At 39.7% G+C, this 20,452-nt stretch overlaps 1 protein-coding gene across 1 annotated transcript in view; it reads right to left on the reverse strand.

Annotated features, from left to right (window-relative positions):
- Positions 1-223: 223 nt before the first annotated feature.
- BBS9 (Bardet-Biedl syndrome 9) overlaps positions 224-20,452 on the reverse strand; it is a 501,118-nt gene continuing 480,889 nt past the window's right edge. Inside the window, exons 20-21 of the mRNA XM_012638756.1 lie at positions 881-991; positions 224-659 (exon numbers count right to left, since the gene is read on the reverse strand). Of these exons, the coding sequence (XP_012494210.1) occupies positions 628-659; positions 881-991 (143 nt within the window). The 3' untranslated portion in view covers positions 224-627. The remainder of the gene's footprint in view (positions 660-880; positions 992-20,452) is intronic.

Here is a 20,452-nt window from a genome sequence, read left to right on the forward strand (position 1 = left end):
TTGAAACTATTTTAACAGTTTCATACAACTTACCTTCTTCCACTTTTAGACTAATAGAGAAAATCATTAAAGTTGTGTAGCAGTTCTTTTATTTAGAAAATAATCACATTCAAGTCTTACCATGGAGTAGCAATGTTTTCAATTCCTTTCCTTTCCTTTGAAGAAATAAAGTAGAGCAATCATTTATATAACCCTCTCATTATAAATCAAATCCAAGATACCGTTTGACAATGAGATGCTTTATTAAACTTGATACATTTACTATATAAGAAGTCTGTGGAAAAAAATGGGGTATCAAATTATTTTGGATCTGGATCTCTGCATTATGAAGTCTGTCCCAAAATTATCTCATCTTGCTATATCCTGTGACTATAAGCATACAGATGACCAAAGGCAGCAACCTCGTCTCCCGGCAAGACAATACAAGTTTCAACTGGCTTGTCCGTGGTATTAACAGTCCTCCTAGCAAAATAACAAGTCCCAATTCCCAACTCTATGTAGTGTCATCTCCAGGAAGGTAAGCTTTATGAAGCACCTGGGCCGGCCCTACAACTGCTTGGCATGAGGTCCTCATGGGGTCAGCCTTGGGAAGGGTATCTTCCCCTCAACCAGACAACTCTACCTGGATTATTCTGAGCCTCCTTGGAGGGGTGAGACTTCTGGAAAAAAGAAAAAAAAAGAAAGAGTGAGAGAGGAAGGGAGAAAAGGCCTGTATAATGACAGGAATGTAAAAATGATCAGATTCGGCTGCACCAATGCTAAAGGGAAGGATGAAAAAGCTGAAGAACAGCAGCTTTGCAAAGTGCTCTCCGGTATGAAAAAAACTGACCAGTGTCACTGTTTCTGACATGTCATTTGTGAAGGCCACCCATTCTCTTACCAGGCGTGGGTGTCTCTGCAATGAGGTGCCTGTGGTTGGTAAACAGTTCTGTGGATTCTTGTTCTATTGACCTTTCTTCTAGGTCTGATTCTGGGATCGTAGCACAGCCACCTAGTTGAAGGATACAAAACATATTTTAAGCAATGTGTAATGAAATCTGCCTCTCCACAGAGCAGCCACAGCTTAGGAACGTACTAATCATAAAGATAATAAATGATGTGACAACAATCTTCAGGAGTGGACCAAAAAGAATAATCTTAAATGTTTCTCTTTGGTGAAAATACTGGGAATGAGTTATTGCCCCTAAAGACATGTTCCACCGATTATGACTTGGCAACAGCACCAGCAGTGTTGTCTTTAAATTTATCCTTTTTAAAGTCAGAAAGGACAAAACCTATAGCATATATGATATCTATAATAGCCCCTCCGCAAGAATTCCCTTTAATACCAGAGCATCAGAAACCATAAAAGAAACAACTCATATGGACCACAAGGGAAAGAACCCTTCCCTGAGCAAAGGGAAAGGTTGCTAGTGTTTTGACACAGTGATTGTGGTGGTATTTCTCTGGAATTTACTTCTATCCCTGAATCCCAATACCTTACTGCACAGACACAAACACTTCATAATTCAACAGCAAAGCCATGAACTGCATTGTGAAAGATTTCAATTCAAAGGTGACTTGAGGATGAGCTGGCACCACCGTGCTTTTGAAATACTGGTTATAACTCATTTGACTTTATCCACCAAAATCTTGTATGGGAAATTCAAAATCAGGCGAGAATTTCCTGACTACATCTGCAATTTGATTTGACTAATTCGCCATCATTTCCTGGAAATGTACTAACATGTTGTATACCGTACACGTTTTTTTCCAAAGCCATTCTTCTTGTTAATGAGGTGTGATTTCTTTTTCTGAGGCTTCTCACACACTGAGTCCAAAGCCTCAATACTCAAGTTTAGTTTTATGCAGGAGGGGGTTTATGAAGCTCACATCATCCTGAGGAAAGAGAGGGTATGGGCAGTACTGATTTGAAAACCACATCATACAAACAAGAGGGAAGTGGAAAAATCCCAGGTCTGAAGGAAAATACACCTTACCATCCATCCCTCTGCATCAACTCTGAAATAGAAATTGATGCTGATGGAAATGTGAGAGAAAAGCATTTCTACCCTCATAAAATAAGAATTAGAGGTAGCCTCAAAGGTTCCCTGAACAGGAAACATCAGAATTATCTATCAGTGCAGCGGAACTCACCAGCTGTAGGTGAAAATGGCGAGGGCCCTACCCAGGAGGAGAACCAGGCTTATTTTTTAATCTTTCCAAAGCCTGTGGATCATAGTAATAAGAACTATCATTATCGAGCACTTCTAAGTGCCAGAAATTCTGCCCATATTATCTCATTTAATCCCTACATGCCACACTATGAAATAGATATTATTATTTTCATTTTACAGATAAGAAAACTGAGGTCTCATGAGATTCAGTAACTTGCCAAGGCCATACAGCTCCAGTGCTGGTCCCACAGGGGTGCTGGGACCTTGGAGAAGCCCAAGAAAGAGCCCGTTTCTTCTCCTTTACCCTCATCCAACTGAGAAAAAAGGAAAAGGATATGGGGTGGGGGGAGGTTCGTTGAGGGGAGAACGTGTAAGACTAATGACAAGGAAGAGCAGAAGGAAGAGATGTGCTTCTTGCTGAACAGAACCCTGGTCTCAAGCAAAAAGGCAGAAGAAGGGCCGGGTTTCTCATTCCCGACTCACAAATCAGATTAAGTCACTTCTCCAGCCCTGAGATGGAGGGAGGCAGGGAGCAGGGGGAGGCCAGGAATGCTGCATTCATGCAGCTACCTTCATGCACAAGAAAACTTCAGGAATGAGGAAAAGGCGTCCCCCAGCCAACAGACGGGAAAGAGTGGGATGAGCAGTTAGCAATGCTTGCCAAGTGCTTGGAAAGAGGCAGGTCCCCACTGATGAATTAGTGTCCACCTTTTATACTAGATGACTCAATATTCAGGCAAGACAGAAATAGGAAGACTTAAAAAGCACTTCCTAGTTCTTTATCATGTGGACACAAAAGGAAAATTCAGTTGCTAAAGATTATCAACAACTAACGTAAGTTCCTCTCTTCTCTTTGCCTTGCCCTGTGTACAGAGAGATGACAAGCTGCCCTGCCCTGATGCTCTGTCCCCCAGGTGCTGTATTGGGCACAGACTACATGCACCTCCTCAGCCTCTATCAGCACTTCCCACTTCCAGTCCACACCCACTGCAGGGGCTCACCAGTCACTTGCCCTGGGAATACCACCCCCTTTCTTTGGATGCCTCCATGCAGCCAGACTGCCCAACTGTCTGCCCAGAGTCTCTGCCACTTCCAGCTTGGAAGGAACAATGGGAAATGGGCTCTGGCAGCCTGACCAGTGGGACATGGGAGAAGGAAAGGGCTGAGCACAGAATCCCTCTCCTGCCTCTCACCCTGGGACCATGCTAAAAGATTATTTCTCTTTTTCAGACCTCCAGAAAAGGGTTGTGTGCTGAGTGGCTGCACCTGCTTAGTCTCTTTATGGTTCCTGGAGAGCATACTCACTGGTGCAGGACGCACCACTTATCTTCTCTGCGCATTACCTCACACATTCCCCTGGTTGCTTCCCTTCATCCTCACTGTCCCTTCCTTGAGTTTGTGCTCTCAAAGAAGCCACCATTACTTTAACCCTTGCCTCAGGCTTTGTTCTCTTGCAAAAATCATTGCTACTGGAAGTATTAGGTCATTAAATGTGAAACGTCTGATTTCAATGTCTGAATCAAAACTGTAGTTTACTATATCTTAAACAAGAAGCAGTACAATTAATCAAAGTATGCACCTAAAATATCAACACGGTTTTGTCATCTTAATGGTAGCTTGCTTATGCCAGCAGCAAAGAAGCCTGGAGAGGGAGTGGTGAGGAAATCAAAAAAGGCGTTTTCCACAGCTTGTTGAGAATTGAATATTTTTCCTTGCAAGAAGTGGTTCGAAGCCTGGAAGAAGTGGTAGTCAGTTGGTGCAAGGTATGGTGAATACAATGGTTGACAGAGTTTCCAAGTCCAGTTTCTGTAGTTTCAGCAGCGTTGTTTATGGTCAAGCGTTATCTTGCGAGAGGATTGGCCTATCTCTATTGACTAGACTTGGCTGCTTAATCACAACCATCCTCATCATTTTGTCCAACTGGCTGCAGTAGACATCTCCTGTAATTGATTGACCAAGTTTTATGAAGCTGTAGTGGATAATACCAGCGCTGGACCTCCAAACAGACACCATTAGCTTTTTTGGATGAATATTTGGTTTTGGACTGTATTTCAGCTCTTCATCAATTGTGCTGAACACAATGACATGTGTTGTGACTGTCAAAAAGAATCCATTTTTCATCATATGTAAATATGGTGTAGAAATGGTTTGCCTTTTTGTCATGACAGTAAAGAAAGGCAAGGTTCGAGACAATTTCTCTTCTGTTGCTTGTTTAATTCACGCAGTACCCATCTATCCAGCTTCTTTACCTTGCTAATTTGTTTCAACAGTCCAATATTGTTGGAATAGTAGTGTCAAACCTTGCTGCTAATTCACACTTAGCAGTTGAGATAGATTCACTTCCACTGCAGCTTTTAGCTCATCATTATCCACCTTGGTCTCATGTCACCTATGTAGCTCATTTTCAAGATTAAAATCACCAGAATGGCACTTCTCAAACCATCACTGTACTGTGCATTCATTAGCCACATCCTTCCCAAACACTTCATTGATATTTCGAGCTGCCTGTACTGCATTGGTTCCATGATGGAACTCATATGTGAAAATAACACAAATTTTTGACTTATCCACAGTTTCACAAAAATTGCTCTAAAAAAAACTTGAAAAATAATCACAAGCCAAAACATGTGTTTGCAAGACTGAGGATATACCTTCATAATAAAAATAAAACAGGAAGTGTCAAAGTGAATGTCAGAGATACCAACTGTCAAACTTAGTTTAAGTTTAAGGAAAGTTTAAGTTTTAGTTTAAGGAAATAGGACATTTCATAGTTCTAGAAAGCAGGCCTTCAAGATGGAATATTGAAGTTAGACTCCCCCATCTGTAAAGACCATGGGCTCTGTGGCTGGAGGCAAACAGGATGGTAATAATCCCTGGTGTGCAATTACTTAAGCTCACCCATGGATAACTGGGATGATGAGCATACAGAGGTCAGGATATTGGGAGACCAAGTAGCTGTGGCATGGAAATATTTGTAAGTATAAGGATTCCAGAGTAGGGTGGCTGCTTCTGATGATTAAGACCTTGCAAAAAGAAAATGGCAGGCTCAGGACAGCTAATGAGCAATGGAAGGCAAATTCAGAAAGTGAGAAGGCCTCTTTGGCCTTGCCAGTGTAAATGAGATCACCCAGCAGCAGCACAGGGATCACTTGGGAGCTTGTTAGAAATGTAGAATCTCTGGCCCCACCCCACACCTACTAAATTAGCATCTGCTAAGGACAGATGAGTATATGTGATGTGATTTTTGCTGGGAAAAAATATATATTTGTTAAAAATTTAAGAGTAAGTAGTAAAAGAATAGAAATAAAATAATAAAACTTCCAAACTAACAGAGACCCTCTGAAGCCCATCTGTGGAAGTGGAGCCTGGGTTCCACGGATGCCAGATGAAGCACCCTTGGCTCAGAGCCCATCCCTCAAAAGGAGAAGAGGAAGAAAAACTGCAGCTGGACGAAGTCATCCAAACACAAATGGCGTGTGTGACACAAATGAGCACGCAGACAAGCACAAGCAGGACTGGGGCTTCTTGACCTGGATATCAGGCAAGGGCCTCTAGGAGGGCAGGGGACTAGTAATCCCATGGACCTACAGTGTGCTAAGCAGCCTGCGTGCATTTTCTATACATTAACTCACTTAATCCACAAATAATCCTGCCAGGAAGACTCACTGCCCTCATTTCACAATGGTGAAGGTATCGACAGTAATCTGTGGTTTTCTTCTGCTGTCTCTCCCCTTTCTTCTGTCCCCCAGTGTTTCCCCAGGTCATTTTATGCTTCCTTGCCTTGGGGAAGTATGCAATGGGGCTCTCCCTAAATAAAAACTAGCCAGGAAGTACTTTCCTTTCTAGCCTTGGTTTTCCATAGCCTGGGCTCACAGAAGACATGGAACTGAGTGTTCTAACTCAGAGGGTAAAGCTCAGAGGGTGAGAGACGGCTGGGACTCAGGCTAGTTCAGAGGCAATGGCCCACCGCCCAGAGGCAACAAGGCATCATGGAGGGACAAAGGCATGGAACACGAGGAGGGCTGGGCCCCAGGAGCCCCAGCCTCAGCAACAGGGAGCCCTGGAGTTGAAGACTATGCTGAGGGTTCGGGCAATAAGGCCATAGGCAGCTACTCTGTCTTCATTTTCTCAGCCCCATATATACGCCTCCCCAGATAGAGTGGGCAGTAATAATTGAGACTGAATTCCTCACCTTCTTACTATTAAAGAAAATAAAAATCACTGACATTTCTTGCATCTCTGACTTTGCAGACTAAATGTGAGGCTAGGAATTCTCAATTTATTAAATGAAACTGAGAGATTATGTCATTTGCTAAAGGTCACACAACAAGTCTATGTACTCCTACAGCCTGGCTCCCTATACTACAGCAGTGCTTCTCAAAAACACCTGCTTTTCAAATTTCCAATCTAATCTATACTGATACTTTTGTAAAATACAATAGATATGAATAAAAGGAATTACTAGAAAAGTAAAATAAATAAGACATCAGCTCTCATCTTTCAGTATTAGATTCAATAGTTGTAAAACTACCTGTCAATTGCTACAAAAGTTACTCAACACTTTACTCTCAATGTCAGGTAAAAAAAAGTGTGCAGATAGATACCAGTTTTGGGGCCATAGTTTGAGTAGCACTAACTATAAGATATGGTCTACCTAAATTAATATGATACATAGAATTAGGGTTAAAAATAATAACACAGCAAACTCCTAATTATCTATGGTTCAATCAGCCAGTAAACTCCTTTCGGCAACAACGTGGTTTTTTCACAAGGTATGTACATCTCTTCTGCTCAAGTCTAGCTGGCAGCTCCCTCTAGTTGCCACGGTATCCAGAACGACCTCCCCCTCCCCACCAACACAGGATGTGCAAAGGGTCCCCTCACTCCTGCTGCTATAACTATGGAGCATCCACTAAAAATGGAGATCCATTTCTACTTCTGTGCTCTCTGATAAGTCTCATTAAGAGAATCTGACATCCTAAGTCGGAACTCTAGGTGCATTTCCACAATAGAATAATGTTATAGGTGGTAATTTTATTTATAACAAACTATTACAATTCAGTTATTGCTTTAAAAACTTTTCTGGACTAATCAGGAAACCTAACCCCTGTATGTGAAATGTTAAAACATGAAGCATGTATAACGAATTGTGAACGATCAGCATAGAGCATTTGGAACAAAACCGTTTAGAAATTGGAGACTACACCAATGATGTTTAAAAGGATGTCTCTGAGGTACTTTACTATGCTGCCTAGGACTCTGAATTGTTAACAATCAAATTATGTACATGGCCATTTGTGTTAAATAAATCTTGCTGTAAAAATTTGTTTTTTGCAAATTGATAACACATTAATACAGATAGCGGTCCTCACCTAGCCAGAAAATTATTTAAGTAGAAAATTTTACCTAAAATTCTGAACAAATAGGAGTCCCTCCCATATCATTTACAAAGATAATACAACTCAAGGGTTTTTAAGGGATTCCGAGCTGTCTCAAACATGTTTCTACATTCAAAAGCTAATTATAAAAAGGTTGAACTTCCTCCTCCTCACCAGTGGAACATGTTTATCAACGAGGGAATTACACTAAGAAACTTCTACCCACTGTCAGAAAAACAAACAAACCAAAAAACAACAACAAAATGAGCTTAGCGCCTCTCTGCAGGTTGCTATTGTAGAGTTAACTCTAAGAAGTATAGAGTTCAAAGGTTAAGATAGGAGGTGAGGCAGAAACAAACGTGACTGTCATCTAGAATACTGGACATCAAAATCAGAATGCAAGGTAAGCAGTGATATGCTAATAAATGCGTACCAGCTGGCTTTTGGGAGGTGGCTGGGGCAAAAGTAAAGCTTTCACCTACAGTGTTTGCCCATTTCCTTGGTGCAAATACTCCCACCATGGCCAATTTCAAACAACCAAAGTGACATCACCAAATGCGGAGCTTGGCAGAGATGTGCAGTAGCACATTATTATATAGCATTTGCACCATGCAGATTCCATAGACACAAATAACTTCAAGAGAATAGACAACAGTAAAACATAGTAAAATAATTAGGAAGAGTTTTGAGTATGCATTGTCTTTGTTTTTAATTTATTTGGTTGTAAGTTTACATAATCTAATTTTAAATAATGGCTGTATTTAACAACTAACTCACAACATTTCTACAAATTTCAACAACTGGTTCTCACTAGCTAGCGCAAGCCAGCTCCAAAACTGAAAGTGGGGATGGTGTAGGTAGGGGGTTTAAGATTATGCTTTGAAGTCTGGATTCAAATCATGGCTCAGCATTACTAGCTAAGTGATCCTCTGGAGCAAGTTATTTCACTGAAATCAGTCTCAGTTTCCTCATCTACAGAGACTATGGCAGCCCTGCTTCTTAAGGGAGAAATAGATGAATGTATACAGTGCCTAGCACATTGAAACGCACATTAAGTTCTGACTGTTTATTTTCAGGCCAAAGTCAGGAACACCAAAAGAAGAGTAGGGTAAATAAGCCAAGATAAGGTCCCTAAGGTGGGGTTTAGAGGGGTAGTGTTCACGCAAACTGATATACCCCTGGGGCCAAAGACACAACACTGTAGCAAAGAGAAGAGTACCCAGAAACTTTTGTCACATGGCCACCTAGGGAGTTGGCTACTCTATTTTACTCAAGCTCACCCTGATATCTCTCCTGCTATTTGATCTGCTGAGTTCTAATATTTGATTTTATCCCAAGTGAATCCTGGTGGCCCAGCTAACATCCCTCACTACCTGCTTTGTAATTAAAGTAGTGTAAATCAGGGGCTGGCCACAGTGTAAATATTTTTAGCCTCTGCAGGCCATCTGGTCTCTGGTAGAACCACTTAATTTTGCCATTGCAGTGCAAAAGCAGCCATAGACAATACATAAATGTGATGATGAGCGTTGGCTATGTTCCGATAAAACTTTATTTACCAATACAGGTGGTGGGCCAGATTTGGCCCATGGGCCATAAGTAGCTTTCCATGTCCTAATGCAAGGCTGGTGGAAAGCCACTCTGCATACAGTATCCTAATTCTAAAAGTTCCTAGAGGCATTTAGCACTGCCAGATATCTTATAGTATCACTACCAGAATATCTTATAACGTTACTATTATAAGTTCAAAAGCATATTGTTAGACCCAGTGTGACAAATGTTCTCTTTTGTTTGGACAGTGATGAAATATTTTTCCTAATAAATTTTACTTTTTTTAGAACAGTTTTAGATGTATAGAAAAATTTAACAGATAGTACAGAAAATTCCCATATAACTGCTGCACGTTTTCCCCTATTACTAATATCTTTCACTAGTGTGGTAAATTTGTTACAACTAGTGAACCAATATTGACACATTATTGTCTATAGTTTATCCATAATTTATTCAGATTTCTTTCATTTTTACTCATGTCCTTTTTCTGTTTCAGGATGTTATCCAGAATATCACATGGCATTAGTTATTGTATCTCCTTTAGCTCCTCTTGGTTGTGACAGTTTCTCAGACTTTCCTTGGTTTTGGTAGCCCTGACAGTTTTGAGGAGTACTGGTCAGGTATATTGCAGGATGTCCTTCTATTGGAATTTATCTGATGTCCTTCTGACGATTAGACAGGGCAAAATTTTTAAAGAAGGTTTCTTTTTATAAATTCTTAGGGTTTCCAACATTTTAGGATTGTCTCCAGGTGTTTCTCTTTTCCTCTATCAAAAGTGAAAGCACTGGAGGAGAGGAGGCAAAGTGCAAGGCTCTAGGCTAGACTGTGAACTTTAAGTTGTCACAGGAGTGGACTAAACTGGATCTAGCCGTAAGACCCAGGCCCGGTGACCAGTTGCCCCAGCTGTGAAAAGGGGTATGATCAGGTCGATTGTGAGCATTCCATGAGATCAGGTACACCTAGCACTGTGCTCAGCACATAGTACATTTTATCACCCACTGCCTCCTATTCATTTTCTTGGCATAGATGCACTTTCTGCACCATTTTTGTGGAATCAAAGAACTTTTTTTTTTGTTGTTCAATCACATTCATTTAGTAGATATCAAGACAGAGGCTCAGAGAAGGTAGCATATGCTCCTAACATCCTACAGCTAGCTCTGTTCTCCTCCTTCCTATAACACTAGAGCTTTCTCAAGGACACCTTTTTATCCAGGAAGATCCTCGTGGATTTGCTTATGAGTTAGCTCTCCTAATTAGTACTTCTTTCCAATGACAGAGAAAATGCAGAGAGTTGGCAAGCTGTTCTTTGGGTATGTTTGAAGACTTTTTGCTGGTTTATTTTTTTGCAACAGTGACCTTTGCAATCAATGAAGATACGGATGAGAGTGTTCCACTCTTTCAGGGAGGAGAAAATCTTTTCTTCTTTTTTCTTCATATATTTAAGAGGAATCAGACAAGGAGACACATTTAGGGAATCAGAAATGACTGCAGACCCTGCTCTGACTTGCCAAAGAATCTTCTGTTTGTATGACCTGAGTTGCCACTAAGAATTAAAAACAGTAGAAACCTCAAAAGTACACACCACTAACATTTTTCTTTTAATTAAGATTTACTTGATGGATACAGTGTTTTTTGACGTTAACATTCAGATTTCATTTCAAAAGTTTATAATTCATGTAAAGTGTGGGGAATGGGTACTGTGAAAAATATTGCACTATCTTGAATGTGAAGAGCTTTGCGCAGAGACTCTGTAAATATATTCATTTGGAAAAGTTTGATTTTCTCTCTCTCTGTCTCTCTCTGGTGTGGGGGAGGGTATTCATATATATGCACACAGGTACATAGACATGTACAGGAGTTTTCCTGATAATTTTCTTCTACTTTGTTCATTTTTCTAGTTGTTTCAAATATATTTTTTCTAGCCCAAGAAGAATATAAGCTATAAAAAGCCATGCATCCTACTGTATGATTGTGTAGCAATTTTGGCTGAGTATTTAGAAACTTTTCGGCAACATGGGAGAATGGAAGAAAGGAGGATGGGTAGGAGAGAGAAGAGGACAGGATGAAAAGGAAAGGGGGTTGGAAAGGATGAACCATCAACATATTTTATGCTTTTGTGTATATACTTCTATGTAAGACATTTGAGGTGACTTAGTAAAGGTGTAAATGACAAAATATTAAAGCGTAAAAAATATATTGGCAGTTATAAGAATGTAAACCAGAGTTGGAGGTATAGCTAGGAAGAACTGTGGATAAACACTAGTAAGGACTTATACAAGGGCTAAAGTGGAGACAAAGTACAATAAGTTCTGGAGAAGAAGTAGGGCTGCACTTCCTCTGATCACTCCTCCGTGACCTCTCTTCTTCCAAACTGGACTTCAGACCAAAGGGCCTAGTCTGTCCCTTACTTGGACTTAACTTTTCCTTAAGAGCATACAATAATTGGTAAAGCCATGCCTATTGGAATTTTTTTTGACTAATGATATATGTGTGTGTGTGTGTGTGTGTGCACGTATGTGTGTAAGTGAGAGCGAGAGAGAGAGAGAGAGAGAGAGAGAGAGAGAGAGAGAGAGTATGTTTATGATTCTGTCGTGTGCTTATGGGCCATTTTGGAGAGCCAACGTTTCTGTGAAGTTGGGTTTTCAAAGGCACTCACTGAGTAGAAGCTTTCTAAAAAAACACATACATAGGAAATTGCTAATAAATATAACAGGCACAGACCTCGTCAAAGCACATCTCGGAAATAAAACCCTTCGGAATGTAATATTTTGCTTATTATACTCTTACCACAGCATGGTGAATCAGGTTGATATCATCGGATGTTGCAGCTGCTCTCTAGGTGGAGCTGGAGAACTTATGCCCAGATCTCTGTCACCTCCTTTCCCATTCTTCCTCTCATGGTATTGTCATGTGGAGCCACAACACCCTTAACCTGATATCATTTTACAGTTTCAAAACTCAGCAAAGCAGCAGAAGAAAATGCCTTTCTATATAGCCTTAGGTTTCCAGTCCCAACACATAATATTTGGTTTTCTATGTTCCTTTTAAATCCATCCTACAACTTTTCTTTCTCCTGGTTTTTGCAGAAACCATGCTAAGCACACTGACAGTAGCTCGTCCACCAGCAACCGAGATAATAATGGTTAGCTACAGAGAGGTGGGTGAAGGTCATTGCAGTATGTGTACAATATAATGCCCTGTGGAATGTTTGGAGCTCAATCCCACTGCTTAATAACCACCTTTGATCCCCCCACACACGGTGAGAACTTAAAATGTGTTCAAGACTATGCATGTACCTATGTTTGAAAATATTCCATTTCACACCTCACAGCAGAGACCAAGTGTGTGAAGAAAAGGGAGTCTAATACATTTTAAGAGGTCTAGCATGTGTCTGTCTCAACAAGTTTTAAAACCCCCATAAAGGCTGAACACTAAGTCCCTCAGGGTGTAAGGGCTCCAGTCAGAAAGTCTGGATTTAAGAGAGCAGGGTGCTCCTGGTATTAAGATGTTTCCACAATTTGAATAATGATAGGTGTCCAAGTATTCTTTTAGCTGGATTGCTCGTTAGAATTTAGGTCCACTTGGTAAAGAGGATTAAGAAATTACAGGAACATAGCCATTTTCATCCATTGATAATTATGTAAACAGAATATACCAAGCAGAAAAAGAGTAGTCCTATTTACAAAAAAAGCAAGCACAGTCCATAAATCCTACAGATTGGAATGGATCCAAGGTTAAGAATTTCTCCAGATGTCAGTCTGTAAACAGGGCTTCATAAAGTGAATTCCCCATTTAATTGTTGGCAAGAGTGATCTCTACACTAAGTTGGTGCATTATGACCCTCTAGCATATGTAGGTGGATTGCTGTCTGGCTCTATAGATCGTGAATCAGTTATGATATAACAAAACTCAGGGACAAGAAGCTGGGGTCAGCACAAATCCTTCTGATACGGTGAGAAGGTACTGTAAAATTACTGCTCAGGAACTCAGAGCTCTGTTCTCTGAAGGAAATGAGAACTTTCCTATTTATTTGCCTTACATCTGTTTTTCTAACACATTTAGTTCTTAACCTGGAGCACTTAGAAAGACACACACCCAGTAAGAACATAAACATGGAACCCTCCCCCCCAAAAAAACCTACTCACTATGTTGTTAAAGTCTCCAATCACAATGTTTTTACACATGTTAACAAGGCCATTAAAGCCTCCAAACAAGAATACAAAAGTATTACCCAGCCATTGTGAGAAGGTGGGGAAGAAAAGAAAGTTAATATTTGCTTTTCCTTGCCAGCTGATCAATGTCTGGAGCACCCTGCAATGAAATGCAGGATCTATTGTCTTCCAACTAGATGCTCTCTGTACCCATAGTACAGTGTTTTCTAGTTCGAAAAGGAGGTGGTTAAGATTTTTAATTTCCATTTTGTTTCTAAATCCTAAAGAAATCCAATGTACAACTGGAAAGAGACATAATTTTAAGATATTTCCATTTCAAATACTTTCCTCTCCTAACTCCCTCTTCAGAGACCAACACTCTCTCAAAAGTACACATGCACAAATAAAACATTATAGCTACAGTTGAGAAAGAAAGGAAGCCAATAGTTCTGCAATAATAATTTCTAAAAAAAAAAAAATGAAATGAAATGAAATAGTGAGAGCATAACTCTGCTTTGCCTGGACACCACATAATAAGAGAGCTAGTGTTCTTCACAGCTTCCCTCTTGCATCAAGTGGCTATTAATTCCCCAATGATCCTAGCAACATTTCTTCAACTTGGGTTTCTTTCCACAGCCCAATTAAAAGCCATAATCTTGACCAAATTGTGTTGTTTTTAATAATGACAGAGTCTAGGTGGTGATTATGAAACTAGGAGTTCAGCTGGGTCGCTGGCTTACAAACAGGTTGAGGGAAGAGAGAAAAGAACACAATGGCTCTAGAGAGCGCCTGTTTCATCATATTCTTTCGCACATGGTGAGGAAACTGAATAAACACTCAGGGCTCATTCCAACGCAACTCTATTAGCTAGTGATACATTTGTATAACAGCCCACTAAACAATGCCATAGTTTGCAGAAAAGAGGGTGGCAAACTATACCACTGATCATGGAAAGGGTAATTCCCAAAGAGGGCATGGCATGGCAACTATCACGGTGTCTTGAGCAAAGTGATGTAAGTCTGGGCCTTAGTTTCCTTTTCTTTAAAATGTAGAAAATATAGCATCTACTTTCTGAGAGATTAGGATTAAATTAGTTAATGCTTGTAATAGGCTTATCACAATGCCTGGCACAGAGTAAGTCCCTCAATAAATGTTAGCTATTATTTTCATGCTAACTCCCAGCATACGTTAGTCACTACGGTTTCAGCCAATTACACATGAAACTGCAAGCCACAAGGACAACATAAATTTATATGTGGCTTCCTAAAAAATGTTTAGGTAAAGAAGTTGAGGATGGAGTAAGCAGACCAGGTGAAATGTTTACAGTGGGGCTCAGTGGCCAATGGCAAAAGTGTTTATTCACTGAGGCATTAAAAATAATTCACATGAAAATAGAGGACACATTCCTTTTAAGATGAAACCACTGATATTCTACTATCATAGATAACCACTCTTCTGAGATCACAATAGGAATTTTAAAAGGGCTCAAATGATGGCAATGATGGCCAGGGGTACATAATCACATTCTTTGTTTTCTATTTACCAGCAGTGCCATTACTACTGAGAAATGCAAACCCACAAGATAATATGACATAAATGGATGAAACATTAAGATGAAAGGGTAAAACAGTGGTAGGTTTGCTTTCTCTTGGGAAATTGAAATGGCCAGCAGCTGAACCTTAAAAGAGGAAGTCTGCTGACCTAGTGTTACTAAACATAGGAGGCAGCCAAGGAACAGAGAAATAGAGCAATGTATTTAAATGTATGCCTCGAAGGAAGCGAACACCAATTATTTTTATATGACTTTAATTCTCCCAGTGAATACTTTATGGGTGTTGGCAAGTCCTTCTGGAAAAGGAAGGGATTATTAACGAAGGATTCAGTGGCAACTGCTCACCAGTGCTCTAAGGATGCTTAACAAAGAATCATTTAGTTCACGCCTCATCTCTAAAGACATAGAAATTTTGAGGATCCTTTTAAAAAACAGCAAAATATTATGATCACATACACAGTCCTTTCTATTTTAGTTGCCAAATGATTTTACAGCCTGTATGATAAACAAATAAACACACAGAGGGAAGGAGTTAAATTTTTTTCCTCTTAAGCAAAGAATAGGTGCTTAATATATACTTGTTGACTTAAAAAGGAATTCATGAAACTTGAGGAAACACAGTCTTAAAAAAAAAGTCATCACTGAAGAATGTTCCACATCATTCCAGGATTGTGGGCTGGACACGGCCCACTAAGGTATAGGCTAGTAAATCTGAGGAAATGACCAATCAGCTCCTGTATTTTATCTTGTTTCTCAAGAAAACCTAACCCATTCATTCTAGAAAATTCCTATACTGTGTAGAATGAAATCTCTCTTAGCTAATAGCTTGCTCTCAAAATTCTTCAGCTGCTTTAAGAGCACAGACTCTGAAGCCGGATTGTCAGAGTTTTAATTCCATCTCCACCATTATTAGCTTTTTTGTTAAACTACTTAATCTTTCTCTGTCTCAATTTCCTTATTTATAAAATTCAGATAATAATTATACCTTGTTCATATGGTAATTGTAAAGATTAAATGAGTTAACTGATCTAAAGCACTTCAAATAGTTCTTGACTCATAGTAAGTGATACATAAGTATTAACATAATAATAAGTATTATTGGCATCAGCATCTTTGCCGTATATTGCTAAATTTCCCTGGTCTAAGCCTGAGATCCTCATGTAAGATGAGGTGGGGAGCTGAAGGGAGAAAGGGTAGTGAATTTTAAGAAGGCAGGGAGTGGCAGCTTGTGTTTCTGACCTCCAGGCAATTGCTGGGTTAGCTAGTCAAAGAAAACCTTAATTGCTTGTCTGGTCTGGCAAAAAAACAGTGGCCAGTAGGAAATAACAGCTTGGTAAAGACAGAACAAAGATTGGGGTCTAGATAAATAATAAAGGACAACAATAAGCATCAAATCATGAATATTTTACCATCTCTTGACCCCACTTTCCTGCCAGCATCTTCGTCTAGTTCTTTGCTCCTCTTAGCAGCAAAACTTCTCCAAAGAGTTCCCTGTATTTGCTGTTTTCAACTGTTCTGTTTTCCTTTCTCTCACACATGGATCCCAGTCTAGGCTTTGCCTCTACCACTCCACAAAAGTTGCCCAAGATCACAATGATCTCCACTTTGCTAAATCTACTGAATTCTCAGCTCTCAACTTACTTGACCTATTAGCAGTATTTGGCACGGCTGATCATCCTGTCTTCCTTAAAACTCTTTCTTGCCTGACTTATAAGATACCACATTCCATTGATTTTCCTCTTACCTCATTGCACGCTCTTTCTCAGTATCCTTTGCTGGTTCTTCCTCTTCTCTCAAACCTCCTAAAAGTTAGAATATCTAGCATTCAGTCTTTGGTCTTCATCTCTCTTTTAAACTTACTCCCTTGGTGACCTGATCCAGTCTCATGGCTTTAAATAACATTTTCGTGCTGAGAACTTCTAATTTTCTAACTACGGCCCAGATTTCTCTCCTGAACTCCAGACTTATACATCCAACTACTTACTCAATATCTCCACTTAGATATCTAATAGCATCTCACACTCAACATGTCCCAAACTTTACTCTTGATCTTCCGCGCAAACCTTTCTCATCTCAACGCCACCTTTCTAGTGGCTTCAGCCAAAACTCTTGGAGTCATTCTGGACTCCCTTCTTCCTCTCACACATCATGTCCATTCTGTGAGGAAAGTCTGTTGTCCCTGCATTTAAAATATATCCAGAATCAGACTATTTCTTACCACTACTACCACTCTGGCGCAATCCACTGTCATCTCTTACCTGAATTATAGTAGCCCCCCCTTATCTGCGGTTTTGCTTTCTGCAGTTTCAGTTATCTGTGGTCAACCGCAGTCTGAAAATACTTAATATTAAATGAAAAATTTCAGAAATAAACAATTTATAAGTTTTAAATTGTACTGTGTTCTGACTAGTATGATGAAATCTTGTGCCATCCTACTCCAGCCTGTCTGGGACACAAATCATCATCCCTTTGTCCTTCTCTTTCACACTGCATACACTAGCTGCCCGTTACCCCATAGGAAAAAACATAGTATTGATATATACAGGTTTCGGTACTATCTGTAGTTTGAGGCATCAACTGTGGGTCCCGGAACATGTCCCTCATAAATAAGGGGGGACTACTGTACTGCTAAATTACTTACATAACTGAACTGCCCACTTCTACCTCTGACCTCCCTATAGTCTATTCTCAAAACAGCAGCCAGGGCTCCTTCTAAAATGTAAGATCATGTCATTCCTTTGTTCGAAATTGTCCTCCCCATTTTAACCAGAGAATTCACAAGTATCTGCACAAAGTCTGTACATAATCTGACCCTCTGACCTCATCTCCTACCATGCTGCCTCACAGGCCTCCTTGCATTTCCACCTTAGGCCATTCCCTTTACCTGGGATGCTTATCCCTCTGATCTCTGCATGGATAAATCCCTCACCTTCTTCAAGTCTTTGTTCAAAAGTTGCCATCTGAACAAAGCCTGTCCTGACTACCCAATTTAAAATCATAACTGTGTAGCTTCCCCTTTTCTGGCACGCATTTTCTTTTTTTGTAGCACTTACCACTTTTTAACACTAGCACATTATTTTCTAACATACTGTATAGTGTGCTTACTAATCGTGCTTATTGTTTATTGTCTCCCCCTGTCAGAATAAGAGCCCCACAATGGCAGGGATCTTGTCCGTTTTAGTTGCTGCTGTATCCCAAGCCCTAGAATAGTGCTTGGCACACAATAGGCACACAATAATTACTTGTTGACTTGAATGAGTGAATTTAGGCTGAGAGATTAGGAGGAAGCAACGGAATCCAAAATCAATTCTATGTTGTACATAATATTATCTGCCTTTTCCACTGAGAGGTTGGAAAATAATTACAACAGAACATAGTTTAGAACCTCTTATTCCTACTCCCCAGTACATCTGGCTGCTCTATGAACCAAAAAAGGTTTTCAAAAACTTCTTTGCTTTAGTTGATACACATCTTTAGGAAATGAATCTTATTGGATGACAACACACAAAGAATATGTGAAACTGAATAGGTGCAACAACACGATGTCCAGCCCAGGGAAGAAATAAGATCCCAGTAGTAATTTTTGTAGGAGCCAAAGTTAAAAAGAAGTAACAGAGCACTTGTAATTCTAGTTCTTGATAATACTTATTTGTGGATGAAGGAAATGCAAAGGAAGGTACAAAGACATCTGTCTGCTTGGGAAATTTCTCGAAATTGATGAAAAAGGATCCATCTTATTTCCACTGGGGCATCAAGTTATGGCCTAGAACAGTTTATTTTTCCCAGGCTACTTCAAATCTAAACGTGTTTTTAAAAGCAAGCCCAGTGAAAGATTAGATAAACAACTGGACAATGTTTTTTACACTCTGGTAACATAAACATTTCAAATTCCTCCCTAACTCTTACTAGCATAAATCTCTAATTCCAGAGAAGGTGAAATATCCTCAAAGTTTAAATATTATTTTGAATTACTCACATTTACCTCCATTTCCATCTTACACTTTTTTGGCAATAAAAGGCCAGATTTCATCCAAACTATGGTACTATGACTCCCTTGCAATTATAAAACAACTTGGACTAACCTCAGCTCTGCTTCCTTTGAAGATGGAATATAGAAGGCCTTCCCAACAGTTTCTTTTCTCTTCTTTCTTACTTCCTATACATCCTGCACGCCCTCTTTCAAACCAAGCATTTATAAACACAGAGAGGAAACATGGAGCTGTCTGTCTACAATTAAGCTATGAAAACAATTTTAAAATGGTTTCAAACACAAAATGGTGTCAAACACAAAAGAGATGGATTGAAATAGTTGGTAAAACAAGAAAACATCAGGGAAAAGAAAGCTTTCTCTGGCTAAGGGAAGGGGACATAGAACAAGAACTCCAAGAAGCAGCTCTGTGGGATGAAGGGAAGGAGGCAAGAGGGTAGAGGAAAACAAAGGGTGTGAAAACCCAGAGGGAATGAGGATAATCAGCCCACTGGACAAGCCATGTATTAGAAGCTTTAGGAATGAAAGAGTGGAATCCAGGAGAGAAGAGAAAATAGTGATCAGATAGAGCTGTTCCATTTGTAGCATATTCCACAGTTTATGAAACAATTTTACTTGACTTTGGTCCTCACAACAACTTTGAGTGGTAGAGTAGGTAAAGCTCCGCACTCTCATGCTCCAGAAAAGCCACACACCCAGCTAGCTCTTGGACTACTTAATACCTTTGAGTCTTTATGTGCTCATTTGCAAAATGGAAATAGCTTCCTAAGAAATGATTGTGAGAAGTTTATGACACGTTATATAAAGCATCAGAGATAAAGTGATGCTCAGTAATTAGCAACGATTATAGTAAACGATAAAAAGACTGACTGATCCAAGGTCTAACAATGAGCCAATGACCCCATTAGGAATAGAACGAGGTCTGCTGTGAGTATTTTCCACCAAAGCACACTGCAGTAGATAGAGAAACCCAGAAGGCAGAAACTGAGGGACCTTGAAAAAAGTATGGATATGCACGGCAGAAATGTAAAGATAATACATTCTACAGATAATGGAGACAACTAAAGATCTAGACTGTGGGTTCTGAGGGGTGAAAAACTGGATGCAATTTTTGCACAAAATTTTGAAAAGGAAGACCTGGTGTACAAAGGGACAAAACTAGGGGCTTATTAATGATAGTTGAATCATTAGATTAGTACCATTTTTGAGTACTTATGTGCTAGCCACAGTGCTACTTATTTTATATTTGCTCATTTTATAGTGACCTAAAATGATAGCTATTAGTGTCTCACTTTACAAATGATGAAACTTGGCTCTAAAAATTTTAAGTGACTTGCTCAAAGTCACACACATAGTGAGGGAGAACTTGAATTCAAATCTGTTCATGCTGACTCTATCTCAAAGGAGCTTGTAGAGGAGAAAATTTAATTACAACAAAAATAAAGGAAAAATGATTAAAAGAATGATCTAGGAAAGGAAACTTGGTATCTTTCTAAAGATGCTGGACAGTGGTAGAACATTTAACATTCTCAGGATGATCTGTTTTCCAAAGTTAGCATAACTATGCTACAAAAACTTCACAAAACCCTGAGTACAAACTCATGTAGGAAAATCTTGAGGGCAATCTCAGGCATGTACACACACACACACACACACACACACACACACACACACACACA

The sequence above is a fragment of the Propithecus coquereli genome, unplaced genomic scaffold, assembly GCF_000956105.1.
Source record: "Propithecus coquereli isolate 6110/MARCELLA unplaced genomic scaffold, Pcoq_1.0 Scaffold134, whole genome shotgun sequence".
Taxonomy (NCBI): Eukaryota; Metazoa; Chordata; class Mammalia; order Primates; family Indriidae; genus Propithecus; species Propithecus coquereli.